Source organism: Nesoenas mayeri (assembly GCF_963082525.1).
Source record: "Nesoenas mayeri genome assembly, chromosome: 3".
NCBI classification, from domain to species: Eukaryota; Metazoa; Chordata; class Aves; order Columbiformes; family Columbidae; genus Nesoenas; species Nesoenas mayeri.
In genome coordinates, this window is record NC_137544.1 from 102,762,614 (window position 1) to 102,779,752 (window position 17,139).

At 41.8% G+C, this 17,139-nt stretch overlaps 1 protein-coding gene across 2 annotated transcripts in view; it reads right to left on the reverse strand.

The window, feature by feature from the left end:
• Positions 1 to 13,528, reverse strand: part of CDC42BPA (CDC42 binding protein kinase alpha) — a gene marked incomplete at its 3' end in the record, with an annotated part of 191,382 nt that extends 177,854 nt beyond the window's left edge. Inside the window, exons 1-2 of one of the 2 annotated variants that reach the window (XM_080341777.1) lie at positions 13,335 to 13,528; positions 12,358 to 12,583 (exon numbers count right to left, since the gene is read on the reverse strand). In XM_080341777.1, the coding sequence (XP_080197903.1) occupies positions 12,358 to 12,553 (196 nt within the window). In that variant the 5' untranslated portion in view covers positions 12,554 to 12,583; positions 13,335 to 13,528. Of the gene's footprint in view, positions 1 to 12,357; positions 12,813 to 13,334 lie in introns of those variants that run through there. The other variant, XM_080341778.1, reaches the window with a different exon arrangement.
• Between the last annotated feature and the right edge of the window lie 3,611 nt (positions 13,529 to 17,139).

Below are 17,139 nucleotides of genomic sequence, written 5' to 3' on the forward strand. Positions count from 1 at the left end.
AATAAAGCACTTAAACACACAGAAGTTACAAGCCACCCACACCTTCAGAATTTCCACAGCAAACATTTCAAAAACTTTGAAAACTAAAAAAAAATAAAAATTGGAAGGAAAATACACATAAACCTGGATCCTGGAAAATGCTTATCCATTGAATTTTTGAATGGCCTTCAACAAATCACAGCTCTTTCTCCATTTCTTTACATATATATTTAATATGCTAATAACCACCCACTTTTCTCCTATTTTCAAGACAATATATGTAAGTGCCCAATATGATTGTAAATTATTTTCTCACCAGGAATCATATTTACAACCCTCCTAGTTTGCAAACAACTACACATTTTTAAAGTATGCTTAAAAAATTAAAGCAAAATAAAGAAAATATTCTCTCTGGACATCAAGAAAAAGCTACAGTACTTGAACTCTGGTTTTAAATATTTAACCAGTAAATGCCCTCAAGTAAGTGGCTTGGCAACTTGAAAAGCTCAGCAGCAAATATGACCTGCTTTAATACACACAGGTATCAGTGAATTAACATCATGCTTATCTCCATTAAATAAGAGCAGAATTTGGCTTACAAATGCTTTCTTCATCCTACCAGACAGGCATCACAGTTTTGGCTCGTAGCTGTTAATCAGCACCTACTACCTGAAGTCTGTGTAAGTGTATTGCAAAAAACAAACAAACACACACACACCCCACCTTCCTATACATATCTGTGTATACACAAAGAGTCTTCTAAATACAGCAACTGAATTTCTATTTAATAATTTTATACATACTCATTTTGAAAGCCAGACAGTCCTCCCTCATAAAGATCAACTGATGAAATCTGTCCCCATTCAGATGTTTAAACTTTCTGAAGTCTTGGCACACCACCTATGGCTGGGAAACGTGTCTTTCACTGGAGAGTCTGTTTTTCTCTCAAAGAGAAAAAAGCAGCAGGGAAAATTAGCACCTAAGTCCTCAGGTACCAGACATAGAAAAATATGGTACGAGATGGACACTAAAGCAGAGAGAAAGAAGAAAATCTGGATTTATCCATCAAGTCCTAAATTGAGAAGCTCAAAATGCTGGCAAGTAGCACAATTACAGGCTTCAAATATTTCTGTCTTATTTGAATATTCTGAGAAAGCACATCAGGTATTACACAATGCAGAAGAGCTATGTTGCTTTTATAAACACACACACACACACACAGAACCCCAAGCCCCTGCAATAGGTGTTTATGCTTAACCCAAATGTGCAGTTTGACATGCTTGACTTGGCCTCTCCTGCAGCTAATGAACGTTCTGACACAAGCTTTTGGGGGGGAATAGTGGTGGGGCAGCTATTGCAAACAATGATCGGCACACCAAGAAAAAAAAAAAAATCCTTGTAGCTTTGCCAAAATTACTGCATTTACCATCTTCCACCTCCTGCAAGTTTCCTCTGCTGCTTCCCATAGGAAATGGGTTTGTACCCTTGATGCTGGAACGGTGCTAAGAAGGACCTTTGCACCCTGTCACTGTGAGAACCTGTGATTTCACACGCCCAGGGCGGTGGGAGGTGTGCCTGAGAGAAACTGAAAACCTACAGGAAAAGCAAAAACAAATTCTAGCCTAACATTAATAAAAATGCCACGAAAATCTACCAGTCACAGCATTTTATTTACTGCTTTAGAATCACTGGGATAACATCAAAACTACTTTGTTTTACTAAAGAAAGTACTTGCCTCAAACAAGTGAATTAATCTGATCTAACCAGACCTGACAGCGACTTACTGGAGAAAACAGTTTGCTTAAACTGGAAAAGAAAAGAAGAAAAAGAGGAGGGGGGGAAGGAAGGAAATTCTCAGAAGTTGGTACCCCCTCTGAAGTGAAAGACACGAGGCAAGAAACTGTGGTTCTTTTCGAGAGAGAATAACATTTGCTTAAATCTTAGGTTTTAAAATGTAAAATTTAATTTTGCTGAATATGAGCAGCCATCACTAAGAATTGTCAGCCGATATTCTACTTCTTACTTAATGTCAGTGGGGTAAAAAAAAAAATCACAAGATCACATGGAACAAAATTAGACAAGTTTTGAATAATCATATGGCAGTTTGATGTCATTGAAAGGTTTTATTGACACAAATTCAGTATGTTTTAGAACTGAATGTACTGAGGCTTTAGAAACAGTCAATGTGCAGCAATGTATGTCGATTTTGGGGTGTTTAAGAAGCTTTTGTAATTATTACTATGATCATATACCATGATTAAATACATTTACTCACAACACAAACTACGCGACCAAGATAAAGCAAAAAACCTTGAGACTGGATTGTTCCCTTACGAAGAAAACAGTGACATTAAAGCAAATTGTGAAATATTAATGACAAGAATTTCTTGCAAGAGATTCCCTTGTATTAGTAGTGCCAAGGATCACAAAGTGAATGTAATATTGTCAGCAAATAATATTGACTAATTCCATTAAATAACCTTAGTTTTCGAGAAAAAGAAAGTAAAAATTCAAGAAGATTGTAGCTAGAGAGCAAATGAGCAACTCCTCACCCCCACTGGACCCTTCTTTTCCCCAAGACAGTTAAAGCACCAGACTCCTACTGATAAGATAACATCTCTGCTAAATCACCCAGGAAGGGACTTATCAGCTGTTTACATGAGCTCAACCACGTATTTGTACAGGTATCCAGCAAAGGAACTAAGAAACTATGTCACTAGAAGCAACTGGTTCCCAGATCATCTTCTCTCAAGTCCAAGTGTTACTGGAGGATCAAGTTAACCAACAAATACCAAGTTAACGAAATAATACACACCAGCTGTGGTAATATGTATCATATACCATTTTCTCTTAATAACCTTAAGTCTATTTAGAGTTTTCTTTTTGAGAGTCTAGATTATCATCAGTGGAGACATTAAGTCATTCCTTGTTTTCAGAAAAATGAGTAAAGCACAAAAGTATAAAGAAAACAAAAAAGCCAGCATACCAAATATTTAGATCCAGAAAAAACTATTTGCCTAACTTTATTTCAAGAGTTAAATTATGCCTTTTGCAAAGATACAAAAGCATAGAAACGCATCTGCCATTAGCCAAAGGTGATCGCTAGCATGAACATAAAAATAGCCAATTTTGGGGGTGGAGGGACACAACAAAATAAAGCATCATAGGACAGAAACAGCACAGTGAAACAATAATGATTTTTCCTGCAAATTTCTATTTACGTAGGAAGCGGCTTCTATAATTTCCCACTAACATATCAGATCATGGCAAAACAAGTCTCTTTTGTGTCAGTCCCTACCAAAATTATAAAAGGATCCTTTTAAATTATCACAAAACAGAACGACCTCATTTTCTAAAAGTTGGGGGAAATAGAACAAAACTATTCCAAGTCTGTTAATATAAGAATCCTTGTCTTTCAGTTATAAACCACACACGAAAAACTGTTTAAAGACCTTGAGTGATACTACACCAGATACACAAAATACACAAATACATCAGCACTTCTCTTTTCCCAAAGAATTGCCAGCATCAAAGTCAGATAGCTACTTTGAGGACTCCTATTCATGATTAGAAGAAAAGTTTTGGAAACTTACGGAAACAAAAAGGCTTACTGAATTTCTACACAAAATATCTATCAGAATAAGCTGATAATGTCAAAATTTGGTTCAAAATTGTATGTTAGAGGGAATCTCAGAGGCAGGCCCTGCACTTGGAGCACAGCAGCTATCACAGGTGAAGCCACTGAAGTCTGGGCTGTCACAGCCTGAGCCCCGTCCTCTTGCACAATCTCTTCACACAACCAGACCAACAGATTTCAATGTGTTTCTGCAGGGTTAGTTTTCAAACGGATTATGTCCCTCTGCCCACAGAAGCACCAACAAAAAACAGAGATAAGTGGTTGTAGCCAGCCCTATGACACCATCAAGTCAACCCCCATCCCAGATAAAAACAATGACTTACAATTAAAATACAAACTTCTATTTCCTTCTCTTGTTACTATGTGTCCTGCAGAACATTGGACAACACAGTGCTTTATTTACAGAAGGCAGGGTGGTAAAGGTGAAAGAGGTTTAAAGAGCAAGAGCAGGAAATACCTTGGAACTACAGTGTCCCCACAGCACGAATGACATTTTCTTAAGCCACTTCGCACTCCTGTAACAGAAGTTGTTGCCACCTTTCCTATCACTTCTTCATCTAGGTTTAGGTATTAAAATGATAAAGCTTTATTCTCTCTTCAGTCTCTTCGTACTTAGACCACAGGAGTAAAACTGATCACAACTTTACTCACAGCCAGAACAAACCACCCAAGGCCCCAGCTTGGCAAGAGCCTACAAGTAGAAATGATTCATGTTAGTAAATCAATTGATACGTACTGAATCTCATAGGGAATATATAGGGTCTTTATAGAAAATGCTGCACAGATGCAGCTGTAGGTAAAGCCTGTGTGTACTTCTCACACAGATTACTTCTTTTTGTTATCATTCTCCACACACAATCTCTCTGTATAAATGTAGGAGTAATTACATTTATACAGTCCTAAAATTACATTCGGCCCTTTGAAGGCAACCACGAGGCTGATGTGGCCCCCGCTGAAAAGGAATTTGACACCCCTGCTCTATATTATGAACCTGACCAAGTAAGATCATGAAACTTTGGGGATGACTAGGGTGAAACAAGAAAAAAAGCAACCAAAATCCAGAAACTAAAATTGTGGCCATGGGAAGATCAGACTGACGCATGGATCTCCACATCACATTTAGAAAGACAAACTGAGATCCTGCTCGGAAGAAAAGCAACGGAATGGAAGCGGGGAAGAAGAGCAGGAGGCCTCAGCTTAGAGAAGGTAAGTGCATTCAAGCTTTGCTTTGGAATAGTGGTACCCGTGAAAAACACACAGAAAGGAAAAGAGGAAGAAGTCAGAAATGGAGACCTGCAGGCCCTTCACTTCAGGTGAGGACACCTCACAAGCAGGACAGCCACATAAGCCTAAAATAAGGTAGGATTTTAAGATGAAAAGGATGAAACAAGGGCTACAGTGAGAGGGAATACTTAGCAAACGAACAAGCAAAACCCAACAAACAAAAGAGCAACATGTTGCTGGCCAAATCCCACAACATTTGCAGGAAATCCAATTACTGTTATTAATATCTACAAATGCCTTTTCTCTCTCCTTTGGAATGCCACTCTAAACTCACCTAGTCTTTCTACAAAAAGAATTACCATATATTTCTACCAAATTGCTGAAGAAAATTTATTCTAAAGGCTAGATATTTTTTCTCAAAATAACCTACAAAACACTGCAGTTGACAGTACCTACAAGCTCCAGATCAAAAACTTTGCAGAAAGATGCAGAGAGAAGGTGCACTGAGAAGCTGATTCCTAAGAATAAAAGGAACTACAATATTGTGTAACAAAACTAATTTAAATTGGAAGTCTGGATATGGATAAGGAAGAATTACGAAACACAAAGTCTTAGAAGTCTGGATACATCTCATGTGGATTTTATCCATGGTGACCGCTAGTAAACCTAATTAGGCTGTATTACTAGAAGTAAAACTAACTGACCCATCTCAATAGAAGATATTTGCAGTTATTACTAAGCCTAATGTCACATTTAAACTATTTGAAATAAAAATCTTGCAGTTAACAAAAGATTGCACATGATTGACCTAATTCACTGGCATTTTTAAAAGATTTTAGCCCACATTAGTGGCATTCCCAAGCTTAATGAGGATTTTAGAAAAATAACGTGTTGAGGTAAGCTAGACCAGAGCACAACAAAATATTCCAGTTGTTCAGCCAGAAAAAGAAAATCAAATTAAACAAGTATAAATGCTTATGGAAGGAATGTCTGCTTTGCCAAAAGATAAAACTTAAGAGTCTAAGACTCGGCCTTTTCTAGTAATTCTGTCCCAACCATCCACCGTACCTCTTTTAGTCAGGTTTTACAGCTTGGCAATAGGATACAATTGCTTCTAGAAGTTTTCTGTGTGAAGGGACAATGGAAATGGCCCATTTTTTACAGTACAAAAGTAATCAGGGATGCTGTGAAGGGGTTAATATTTTGTAAATACACATCCAGGATAATTTACAGTGCCAATTTTCATAAAAAATATGAGAAAAATGATTTCCAGGATAGTAGCCTGCATTCAATTTGTATCTGGAAATTTGGTATTTCCAATTTATTCACAATAATAGTTCAAAACAACACTGGCACTTGAATATGCAGCCACAGGTATGACTTCAGAAGTGAAATTACTTTTATTTGCTGCTGCTATTCAGAATTCAACCACTGATTTACAGGCAGAAGATAGAGCTTCAAGAAGAAAGGTAGTTTATCTTTGTGTAAAATATATATATATCTCAAATATTAAACTTTATTGGGCCAAATAAGCTCATTTTTCTTATAGCATGATATCCTTCTTCCTGTCAAATGTGAACTAATAATATGCTACCAGTTATAAAAGAGTATAACAGTAAAGTTCTAGAGAGAAAGGCCAAGAAATGAGGAAGAAGTTTAATCAGGTACACACACGCACATAGTGTCATATGCTACACAGAGCTTAAGAATTAAAACACACCTTCAGCATGACAATTTACAGTTCTGATGGTCCCACAAATAAACAATCAGATTAACCCTTTAGCATGAATGCCTTAGTAACAGGGAATTTATTGTGTTGTCATGAGGTTTACAATGCCCACTGAGCAGACTAACTCATATAATTGTATTTCTCCATTTGTCCCCATTACACAAAGCATGCTAGGAATTTCTGTACAGAATAAAGGCATTCCTAAAATTCCTGAAAATGAAGTATGAGTTAGCTTTGTATCTAAGCAAGCCGTACTCCTTTGCAATAAAAAGTACATCACTGGCAGAAAGTCAGTCAGCCCAAATGCACAAGCCCCCAAGCCTGTCGCGCAGCCTCTGAACACCTCAAAACTGCCCCAACCCAAAAGAACAAAAACCACGAAGAGGAACATCTTTACAAAACTTAATTTTAAGTGAAAATAATTTTTAAACACTTGGTGTACTGTAAATGTGTTAAGAACCGAACACATTACAATAGGTTCACGTGTCACTCTACTGGAAACCGGCTTTAACCCTAAAGCAAAACAAGCAGAATTAACTGGATGGTCTCACAGCTCATTTGATCACATCATAACTGTTGATTAACTTATAGTCATTAGTTTCCTCTATTCAAGACAAGAATCAAAATTTAAATAAATGTGGGAGAGGTCACTATTCAAAAGGTACAGAGGTTAAACAAAGAGCTACCTAACAGTAAGGTCTGCGCAGGCAACTCTTCTATCTGTTTTCCTGCATTTTTTTAAAATTAGTTTGGTATAAAACTGCATCTCTGTAAAAGCTGTTTAAATAATATTCTGGAACATGGAGATTTGAAGGTTGTTTCTATCTGACAGCATGGAAGAACCTCCTTCTCTCACCCCAATCAGTAAAGAGCTTTTAATTGGTAGCTGCAACTATGTGACAGAAACAACAGTTCAGGTAAACAAGCAGTAAAGTTTTATCATAAACAAAGACAGAAAAGTGTTTCACAAGAATGCCACAATGACTTCTATGTACATAGATCCCCATACCTCCATATACCTCTGCTGCAGGCAACAAAACAACTCACATTTAGAATTAGGTATTGCTTAAGCCCATTAAGTGGCCTTGACAAGCAGGATGCTCATTCTTTCCCGAAAGGAATTTAGTAACTGTTTTCACTTATGTCAATCAGACAAAAAGGTGTTCCCCAGACTATAATAAGGAAAAAGACGATTATAATTCCTAAAATGTGGTTTTTTTAATGTATTTCTAATTGGTTACAAAGTACCAAGCACCAAGGCCTACTTTAAAAAATTAAGGAACACTTGAAGTTGAGTGCTAAGTCTTTTGCTGCTGTCTCTGCTAAGAACAGGACCTAAATGAAAGATTTTTCTAACAGTCTGTTTTAAAAACAAAACACGAGCAACTCATAGCTGAAAATGCCTACAATTTCTTTCGTGATTTACAAACAGATGAATAACACAGAAGTAGTGCAGGAATCTAGAGGCAAGATTTTGCTTTCTTTTGTTACTAATATTTAAAAACAAGTCTAACTTGAAAAAGGGCATGCCATTTTTTCTTAGGAAAAAAACATGACAGAGACCATCAGAAAGAAAACACAGACTTATTCTCCACAGCTTTCTCTTGAAAAATAGTTTTATGGTGATAGAACCATTCTAATGGCCAGAAGAGATGCTGCATGTGGAATGACAGCAGTATGAGACCAATTACGACAGTCTAGTCTATGACCATCACAGCACTGCAGAAACACCAAACACCACAACATTTCAGTTCTGCTAGAGGAGAAATGAGAACAACTTAATCCATCTTCCAAAGCCTCCTTTGGTAGCAGGGGAAAAACAAGCAAGCAAACAAACACAAACCCCAACAATACACATAAAAGCCACTAAAGGCCAGTTTTTGTTTTTCCTACAAGAGAATAGATGCAATCAAGCCACTGCTCTTGCCATGCTATTGGTAATGTTCTTCATCTTCCCTCCTTAATATCTCCACACATTTTGAAGTTTATTCTGGTCTTCTTTCAATGCACCCTAAATAACATTGTTCTGGTTTCTTTTTAAAACCAATTCAAATCGGTGCCATTGTAAAGAAAGTTTTCCCAGAACAAAAACATTGCTAAAAGCTTCTTTCTATCACAATATTTTTCTTTCAAGTTCAGCTTATCAGCCTTCATTACCTCCCTCACAGTCTTGAGTCATTGTGGCAACTCATACAAATGGAGAAAAGAAAAAGCAAAATGCTTGGAATTCTCAATAGCTTTTCTGGTAAGCTCCAGTTGCTATAATTAGACAATCCCTCTTCTAAATCAAAAATACAACTACCAATAAAGATAAAAATGAAAACTAGCATCAAAAACATACAACAAGCCAAATCTAAATGTTTTGCTTCCCTCCCGCCATCGGAAAATGTGCCCTGATTTAACCCCCAGAACTCAAATACACCAGTTGTTTCCATGGTTGTCTTTGCATATAAAATACCTATACAAAATAAACAACAAAATCAAATAATGTTATTCACATGCCACAAAACCAGTAACGTATAAAAAATAGGTAAAGTAATTATGTTTCTGCTTCAAGTCAAAAAAATGGATTTTAGAAGTAACGCAGGTTCTAAATGACAAAATAATTAACCTGACACTTCAAACCAGTCTGATGTCACTTCAAGCACTTCAAGACCCAAAACCAACAAAAATGTAACTCCATGTTGCAGAGACTCTATTTTCTCCCCTTGCTGAAGTTTAACACTTGAAACATCAAACCAAAACAGAAGATGAACAACCAGTTCAGATGCTCAACTGTTTCACTCTGCTTCACATTCCAATAAATTATAGATCTAGATAACAAGTTCATAAAATAGTCCTAAAAGATCCAAGGACTAGAACATGAGCTTCTTAGCTCCCCTAAATATAGCAGCAGTCACATGGCTGTCACTAAGACCACATTAGCTTTTCCATGCTAGAATACCTCCTAAACCTTTCCTCTCAAAACTTAGAATGTGCTGTGAATATTGCCTTATATGCAATATAGCATGTAACATGTCAGACCTAGAACAGTTTAAACAAAAATACACATCCACGGTCAACCCCACGCCAAAACCTCCACAGAATCAAGCAGTAGCACCTCAAAATTGAAAAGCAAGAAAAAATTACTTGCTGTTGTGCTCAATAGGAGGCTGTAATTGCCAATCAGCCACTTACTAGCCTTTTCTTAAAAATAACTATATAAATAAATCGTATTTGCTGCTAGAAAGAGTGATTTTATAAAGCCGTTTAAGCTTAAGATGATTAACAGTTCTCAGATATAAATTTGTACTTTGCAATTTGTAAACACACAAACATACCAGTTCGTACCATTCCAAGACCAATTCAAATAATTTCAGATTGCACTCCTCATAATAATAAAGCAAATTTGTGGATGCTTGGCATAAACCTCCAAAACATCTTTCCAAGACAGCAACTGACACCAACCAGTAGACATACCACACACCAAGTTTTATTATTTTTATTAATACATGCTATTCTATACGGTACATAAAACTAAGAGAGCTTCACACACAGCAGCTTTCAGAACTCCCTGGTGTAAAATTGGTGGTATTTTCCCTACTGTTCAAAAAGGGAAGCTGGGAAAAAAAAAGAAAAAAGAGCTGAAAGCACTTCAGCACTGAGTCAGTGATGGAGACAGAGCCTACGATTTCTGGCTGCCAGCCTTCCACTTCTGCCACTACTCGGCACGTCTCCGACTTTAAAACCATGTATCACATCTCTCTCGTCCACCACTTGCGTTGTTTCCCCTTTTGGAGAGAGAGATACGCAAGGTCATGGTTATATCAAAGAACAAGGTACCCTGAGTAACTGCACCCTAGTGCTGGAGGGTTCACTACCTCTGTAAGAACGTGATTTTGCCAACCCTCTGATCTCAAGAGAAATGCCCGAGACCACCAGTTTCACTGGGAGGACTGGCTTTGAGAAGGGACAACTCATGTGGGTGTTGGCAGGATAAAGTTATCATTCATATAGACACCACTTCCACTGGCAGGTCTTAGAAACCCTGGCTCTCACATTCCACCTCACAAACTTCCTTGACAAAACTCTCACAGTGGGAGTCTGGAGAGCAGAGCTGGGAACAGACACAGAACTGGGGCAACTCAGCCCTGAAAATGGGAGGAACTGGTCTCATCTGAAGCTCAAGAGTCCTGCTAAGGCACAGTTAGAGCATGAGAGCAGAAAAGTAGCAGGAAAAATAGGCCAGCAAGAAACGTTATTCCAGCCTTTCCACAACAGTGTATTATTTCCATCAGCAGCCTGGACAGCTTACTGCAGAAATCTTCAGGTCCTGTCAGAGCCCTGTAATGATGCATTTATCCATCCAACAACCACCCACGAAGGCACCAGCATCCAATACGACGGGTCCCAAACACACTATTACTCTGATCATATTGATTTGGTTAACTTTTCTTATTTACAGGGCATCAGCTGGCGAGATCCACTGCAAACTACACTAAGTTCCTCCATACAGAACATCCTCGGAGCCACCATATTTTCCTAGTTTTTCCACATCTTCTGTATGCCAGTGACAGTTTTAGAGGGAAGATTCTTCATAAGTATTTTTAATTACTATTTCCTCCTTAGCTAGAATGCATTAATTATAGCTTGTTGCTCCAGCTAATAAGCAAACAAAGACCAGTGCAATATGAACAGTCCAAGAAACTTAATTACTGAGTCAGATGTCCTTTAGATGTCAGTATGACTACAGTGAGGAGCAGGAAAATAAAACACACACATAGCAGCCTCAAGTTGTTAAATCAGTTATCAAAACAATGTCTTTCCTCAGTGACTTCATTATGAAGAGCTCAACCAACTAATTAATCAAATGCCTGTTACATGTTTCGAAAATGTGAGGTTTTTTTAATAAAGGAGGCCTGCTGATGTATTTATTACAAAGCAAATGTGGTAAATGGTTCTGCATGTAAATGCAGACGTGCAGCATGACTTTGAAGTCTGAAGGTCAGATACAGTAACCGTTCTCATCAAGCTTCTTAAGAGACTGTATCTTCTGTTTTCCATCCATGTTTAGGAGGCAGAAGAACACGAATTAAACAGAAAAACATAGAGACAACCAGTTCTGTGACAACTTAAGAACTGGAAGGCTACCATTCACCTGTTTCCATTTAAAAATCTGCAAACACCCTAACTCCCCAAAACGAAGAAATAAAATTGAGAGGGTGCTGGAGGGGCGAGACAATTTGCTTCTGCTTTTCAACTTTGTTTTCTTCATCAGGAAGATCAATCTAATTAAGTCAGCAATGATTTTATGTTAAAGAAGAGAATGTCATTTTCTCCATTTTCAGAGCCATTTCAAACCCATGCTGCTTAAAAGCTCTGGAGGATTTTCTTGTTGATCAACATATTTTATTTTAAGCAGTATAGGTTTGATGGGAGATGCAAATCAGAGGATTGTGTACTGATCTTTTTTCCAGACATCAGAGAATTTACCCCTCGCTCTTCTGTATTACCAGCAACTTTAGGATACAAAACTCAACAGCTGGGCCTGAAGGCAAACAAATATGCCTCATGTGCCAGAGTCTGATCCGTGTTAAGAAATAATGTACGTTTTACACGTATACCTCAAAGACAAATAACCAACATGGATTTCTTTTTAGCACCACCACCATACTGTAAAACTGATAACATGTCCCTGTAAAACACTGAGTTATAAACAATCCCCTCTTACACATAAATAACAGAGACATTATACAAAGCAGGCAGGAACATGGGCGGATGTACACAAAATAAACACATTCAAACTTACCCCACTCTAGATACTCAAGGATGTTCTTCTCTCTTCTCAGAGGGGAATTATTACATTCATCATAAAGGCAGATGAGTATATCCAGCAAGGTTTCCACACTGAAGCATTGCCCATTAGTCTGAGTTGGCCCATCCAAAATAAACTGCTCCAACTGCTTCAAACGCACTTCTCCAGACATGGTTGTTTCAGTTTGCATTGGGGTTTCTTTTTTTAATGATTATTATTACTTCGTTAAAAAAAAAAAAAAAAATCTTTTGAGGGTTTTGTTGTTTAAAAATAACTCAAGAGTATTTTTAACAAGTGTCAAACTGTGGTGATGCTTAATTTCCAGCCCAACTCGGTGCTCCCAGCCTGAAACTAAACCCTTGCAAGTTTCAGACATCTAATGTGTATCTGTGTATACATACTTCTTAATAGAAGAAAATAATACTCCTAAAAAAATACTGAAATATGCCTAATAAGAAGGGGAAAATATATATATATGGCCACTCCTGCCGTTTTAATAATAATTGCACTAAAATTCAACCGAGACTGACACCGATTTCACCGTGCGCGCAGAGGCATATGCACTTATATATTTTAAAAAAGGTCTTCGCCTTCATTCAAAATGCAGATCATGCAACGCGATCCTGAGAGGAGCCCCAACCGCATCATTAAAGTGTAACAGCCCCCTTCGGCTCGCACCGGCGCTCCACTCCCCACAACGGACGGGAAGGGAAAAAAATGCATGTATGTATGTATTTGAATACGCGAAGGGAAGAGGAAAGCAGGGCGCGCAGCGCCGGGAAGGAGGGAGGGCGGAGGGGCCGCGCAGCCCCGCCGCCGCCGCCGCCGCCGCCTCCCCCGGCCCGGGCAGCGCCTCCGCGGCCACCGCGCCCGCCGTGGGGGTGGGGCGCAGGTCCCCCCGGCCGCCCCTCCTCAGGGCGCAGCCACGTCCTGCCCCGGGCAGCCTTTCCCTTCCTCCTCCTCCTCCTTACCGAGTCTCCTTTTAAGGCTTTTCAGTGATTCAAAAAAACTAAAGTCTTCATCGTCGCCCCTTTCTCCTCCGCTGCGCCAAGGGGCGGCGGGCGGGACGCGCGCCCCGACACACCGGCACGGCCGCGGGGCGGCTGGGAAGCGCTCCGAGCCCTGTCAAATCCTTCCCATGGCTGCGGCTGCTGCTGCTGCTGCTGCGCCCTCCTCCTCCTTCTCCGGCTGCGCGTCCGGGAAAGCGCCGGCGTCCCCGCTCCGGCCGCACGCTGCGGGCCGGGAGGCCCCGGCGGCGGCTTCACTCCCGGCGGCGAGATGCTCTCCCGGCTTCGCCCCCCCGGGCAAAGGGCATCCTGCCGCGGTGCCTGTGCGGGGTGTGTGTGTGTGTGTGTGTGTGTGTGTGTGTGCGTGCGCGGGGCGGCGGGGAGGGGTAACGGCGGCGCCCTCCCTCCCTCCCCTCCGCTTCCGCGCCCTCCTCTACCCCGCCGCTCCCTCCTTCCCTCCCTCCCTCCCTCCCGCGGTCACACGCAGCAGCCGCCGCCGCCGAGCTCGCAGCAGCCCAACATGGCGGCCGCGGCGGGGGGAGCCGCCACCGAGCGCCGCCGCAGCGCGGGGAGCCGAGCCCGGGGCCGCCGCTACTGATGGGATTGAGGGGAGGAGGGGGTGCTGCAGCAGGGAATGCAGGGATACGGGCGGACCGAGGCGGAGGGGAGGGCGGGGGAGAGGGCGGGCGGGGGGAGGCCGCGGCGCTGCACCCCGTGGGCTCCGGCCGCCGGCGGGCTGGGCTGCCCCGGCCCGACCCACCCGCCAGGCCGAGGATCTCTCCGGGGCCTTCCCGCCTCGGCTCTCGACCGCCGCGGTTCCACCTCCCCGCGCCGCCCCCCCGGCCAGATTCCCCTCAGCCGCCCTCCCGGTTCGTCTCCCCGGCAATGACGCCTTTCATTAAAAAGCACGGCCTCGTTAGGGCCGGCGGGCTGAGGGGCAGGGGAAGCCGTGCCCTGTCCGGTCTTTCTTTTCCACATTTGCCTCTGCCGAGCCTTTCAGCACTGAGCTCCAGGCGCGAGCACAGACCCCATCCACCTCACACCTGGACAACCGAAAACGTGACAAGATGTGGTGGCTCACGGCGGGTACATCCCCACTTGTGCCTTCCCTCCCCGAGCAGCTCACCAGAGGTGGGGGAACAGCCTTGTTGGGCGCTCGGGGGGGTGCCTCGGGGGGGAAGAAGGCGGCCAGCTGCAGCACGCCGTGGCAGATCTGTGGAAAGGTGTGAGCGAGGCAGTGTCACACTCAGGCTCTAAGTCAACCCATAACTTCAGCTCATCCCTCCTCGGAAGTTGGGTGAAGTGGGAGCAGGACAGCACAGCCCCAAGGGTCACCGGCCCTAGGTGAAGTTCAGTGTTTTCTGAAAGCCCGCAAAGTGCTGTGTTTGCTGGAACTCCGGAGAGAGTAACAGGTAGGGCATCTGCTCCTTGCTTTGATAACCAACAGAAGCCCCTGAGCTGGGTTTTACTGTAATGAGCATCTATATAATAAGCTGCTTTTAAACTGGCCTTTTTACCAGTTGATAAAAACCATCAACAGTCTTATATACCCCTGAAGATCATAGAATCATAGAATGTCCTGAGTTGGAAGGGACCCACAAGGATCATTGAGTTCAACTCCTGTCCCTGCATGTGACAACCCCACAGTTCACACCATGTGTCTGAGGGTGTTGTCCAGTCTCTTCTTGAACACTGTCAGGCTTGGGGCTGTGACACCTCCCTGGGGAGCCTGTTCCAGTGCTCCAGCACCCTCTGGGTGAAGAACCTTTTCCTAATGTCCAACCTGAACCTCCCCTGGCACATCTTCCTGCCATCCCCTTGGGTTCTGTCATCAGTCACCAGAGATAAGAGATCTGCGCCTGCCCCACTTCCTTGCCTGGTGAAGAAGCTGTAGAGCAAGAAGAGATCTCCTCCAGGTTGAACAAACCAAGTGACTTTAGCCGCTGCTCATACAGCTTCCTCTCCAAACCTTTCATCAACTTCGTAGACCTGATGAAATACACAAAATGATTAAGTGAAAGTCCCATATGTTTGCTCAGAGTTCCTCAACGATACATAAACTCACTGGTGCGAAGGTAGGGAAGACAGTGAGTCCCTCCACGTGGGAGTGAAAAAGCAGAACAGACGGGCTAGGAGGCAGGGAGGAGTGTGTTTTCTGTCAGTGAGCAAGGGAAGGGATCCACCAGCTTGGGCAATGGCCTTTCAAAGGGAGAAGTTCTGCCAGCTCTTGGTGAATGAAGAAATACGCAGATAATCTAATTCTAAAAGCTTTTTATGCAGAAACCCTCCAAGAAACTTTGTTAGGAAGCACTAAAAGTTTAAGATGGTTACAAGGGCTCCCTTCCCATTCCGGGGTACAGCCGTGGTGTGACTAGAGCCCTGTGCAAGGATCTGGGGTGCTGCAGGTCCTTGCCTAGTAAAGCCTTCGTTGAAGGAGTCTCCACAGAGCCTGGGCGGTGGGAGCTGGCTCTGAAGCTGTGGCACACAAGCAGTTTTACAGCACGAGTGAGGTATTTCCTGCCGACTCTCCGCTGAACTTGTGGAAATCGGGACTGGAGCTGGGGGTGGGGGATGCCTGATGACGGCAGTAAAAATAAATTGGTATTGCTGGGGTAGGTGGACCAGATCAGATAGCACTTCCTATAGGGGTTCGAGACACGTCAGCCAAGTTCATCCTTAACATACATTAACCATTAAATAGCCTTGCAGAGACCTAGGGGGGAAGACAAAGAGTTAAAGGGATGTTAGTTCCTTGGACTTTGGCACCACTTAGTAGGGAAGTGAACTAAAGAACTGCTGCCAGAGATACAATGGGTGTGGATATTTCACTTATTTACTTATCTTACTGTGTTTTCCTCAGCCAATAATAAAGCCTTTCCTTGTTTTGGTCACAGACCAAGCGTTTGCAAACAAGGAAGGATACCTAGCAAAGGCACTCACTTTCCCTATATTTCTGGTTTTAAAGCTGAACCCTTGTTTCTGTCAGCACCACTTAACAGAAGTTGCACATCAAGCCAGTTCTTTTCAGCATGCTTTCAGCTCACTGAGGCTCTGAGAGGCACATGACACATTTTTCTATTAAAACCATGCTATGCAAGCTGCAGTTGAACACAAAAAACCCCAGGAATTATTTGTTCTCTACTCATTCGATAGCCTGTCCAAGGATATATAGGTGAACACTATGACAACTGGTGATACACCCACTGGGTTATAGTCAGCTGTCCTGTCACAAAAGCTGTGAGGAACAGGTAATGCCAACAATGACTAGCGGCATTTTTATTTGATGGGAATTATCTATGTATCAGATGAGTAACTCTCAGTCCTGTGGGATGGAAAAATATTTTCTCTGTTTTATAAGAGGCTGCAAGAGAGACTTTGGTCCAGAATATTTAGAAAACCAACAAAAGAACTTAGTGTAACACTCAGAAATTCCTTCCCTCTTGTATGTTCTGTCACTAAGATAGACTGTTCTAAAAATACACCCAAGTTGTGCAAACATACCCCAGTATCTTTCATAATTATCTTGTGTTGTTTCACCCCTTTCTTATTTTAATAATATCAATAATATTTGCTTCTTATTGCTAAGCTTTACAAATGTTTATGGTACTGAAAAAGTAACTAATGATAATAAGGAATTTATATCTTAGAATAAATTAAGCAAGCTGATAGCAACACAGGGAATAATGGGGAATGAGGAGGATACGGTTGAAACAATATAGTTTATGTATTAACGACGTGTATGTTGAGTGTTGCGATACTTAATGTTCAT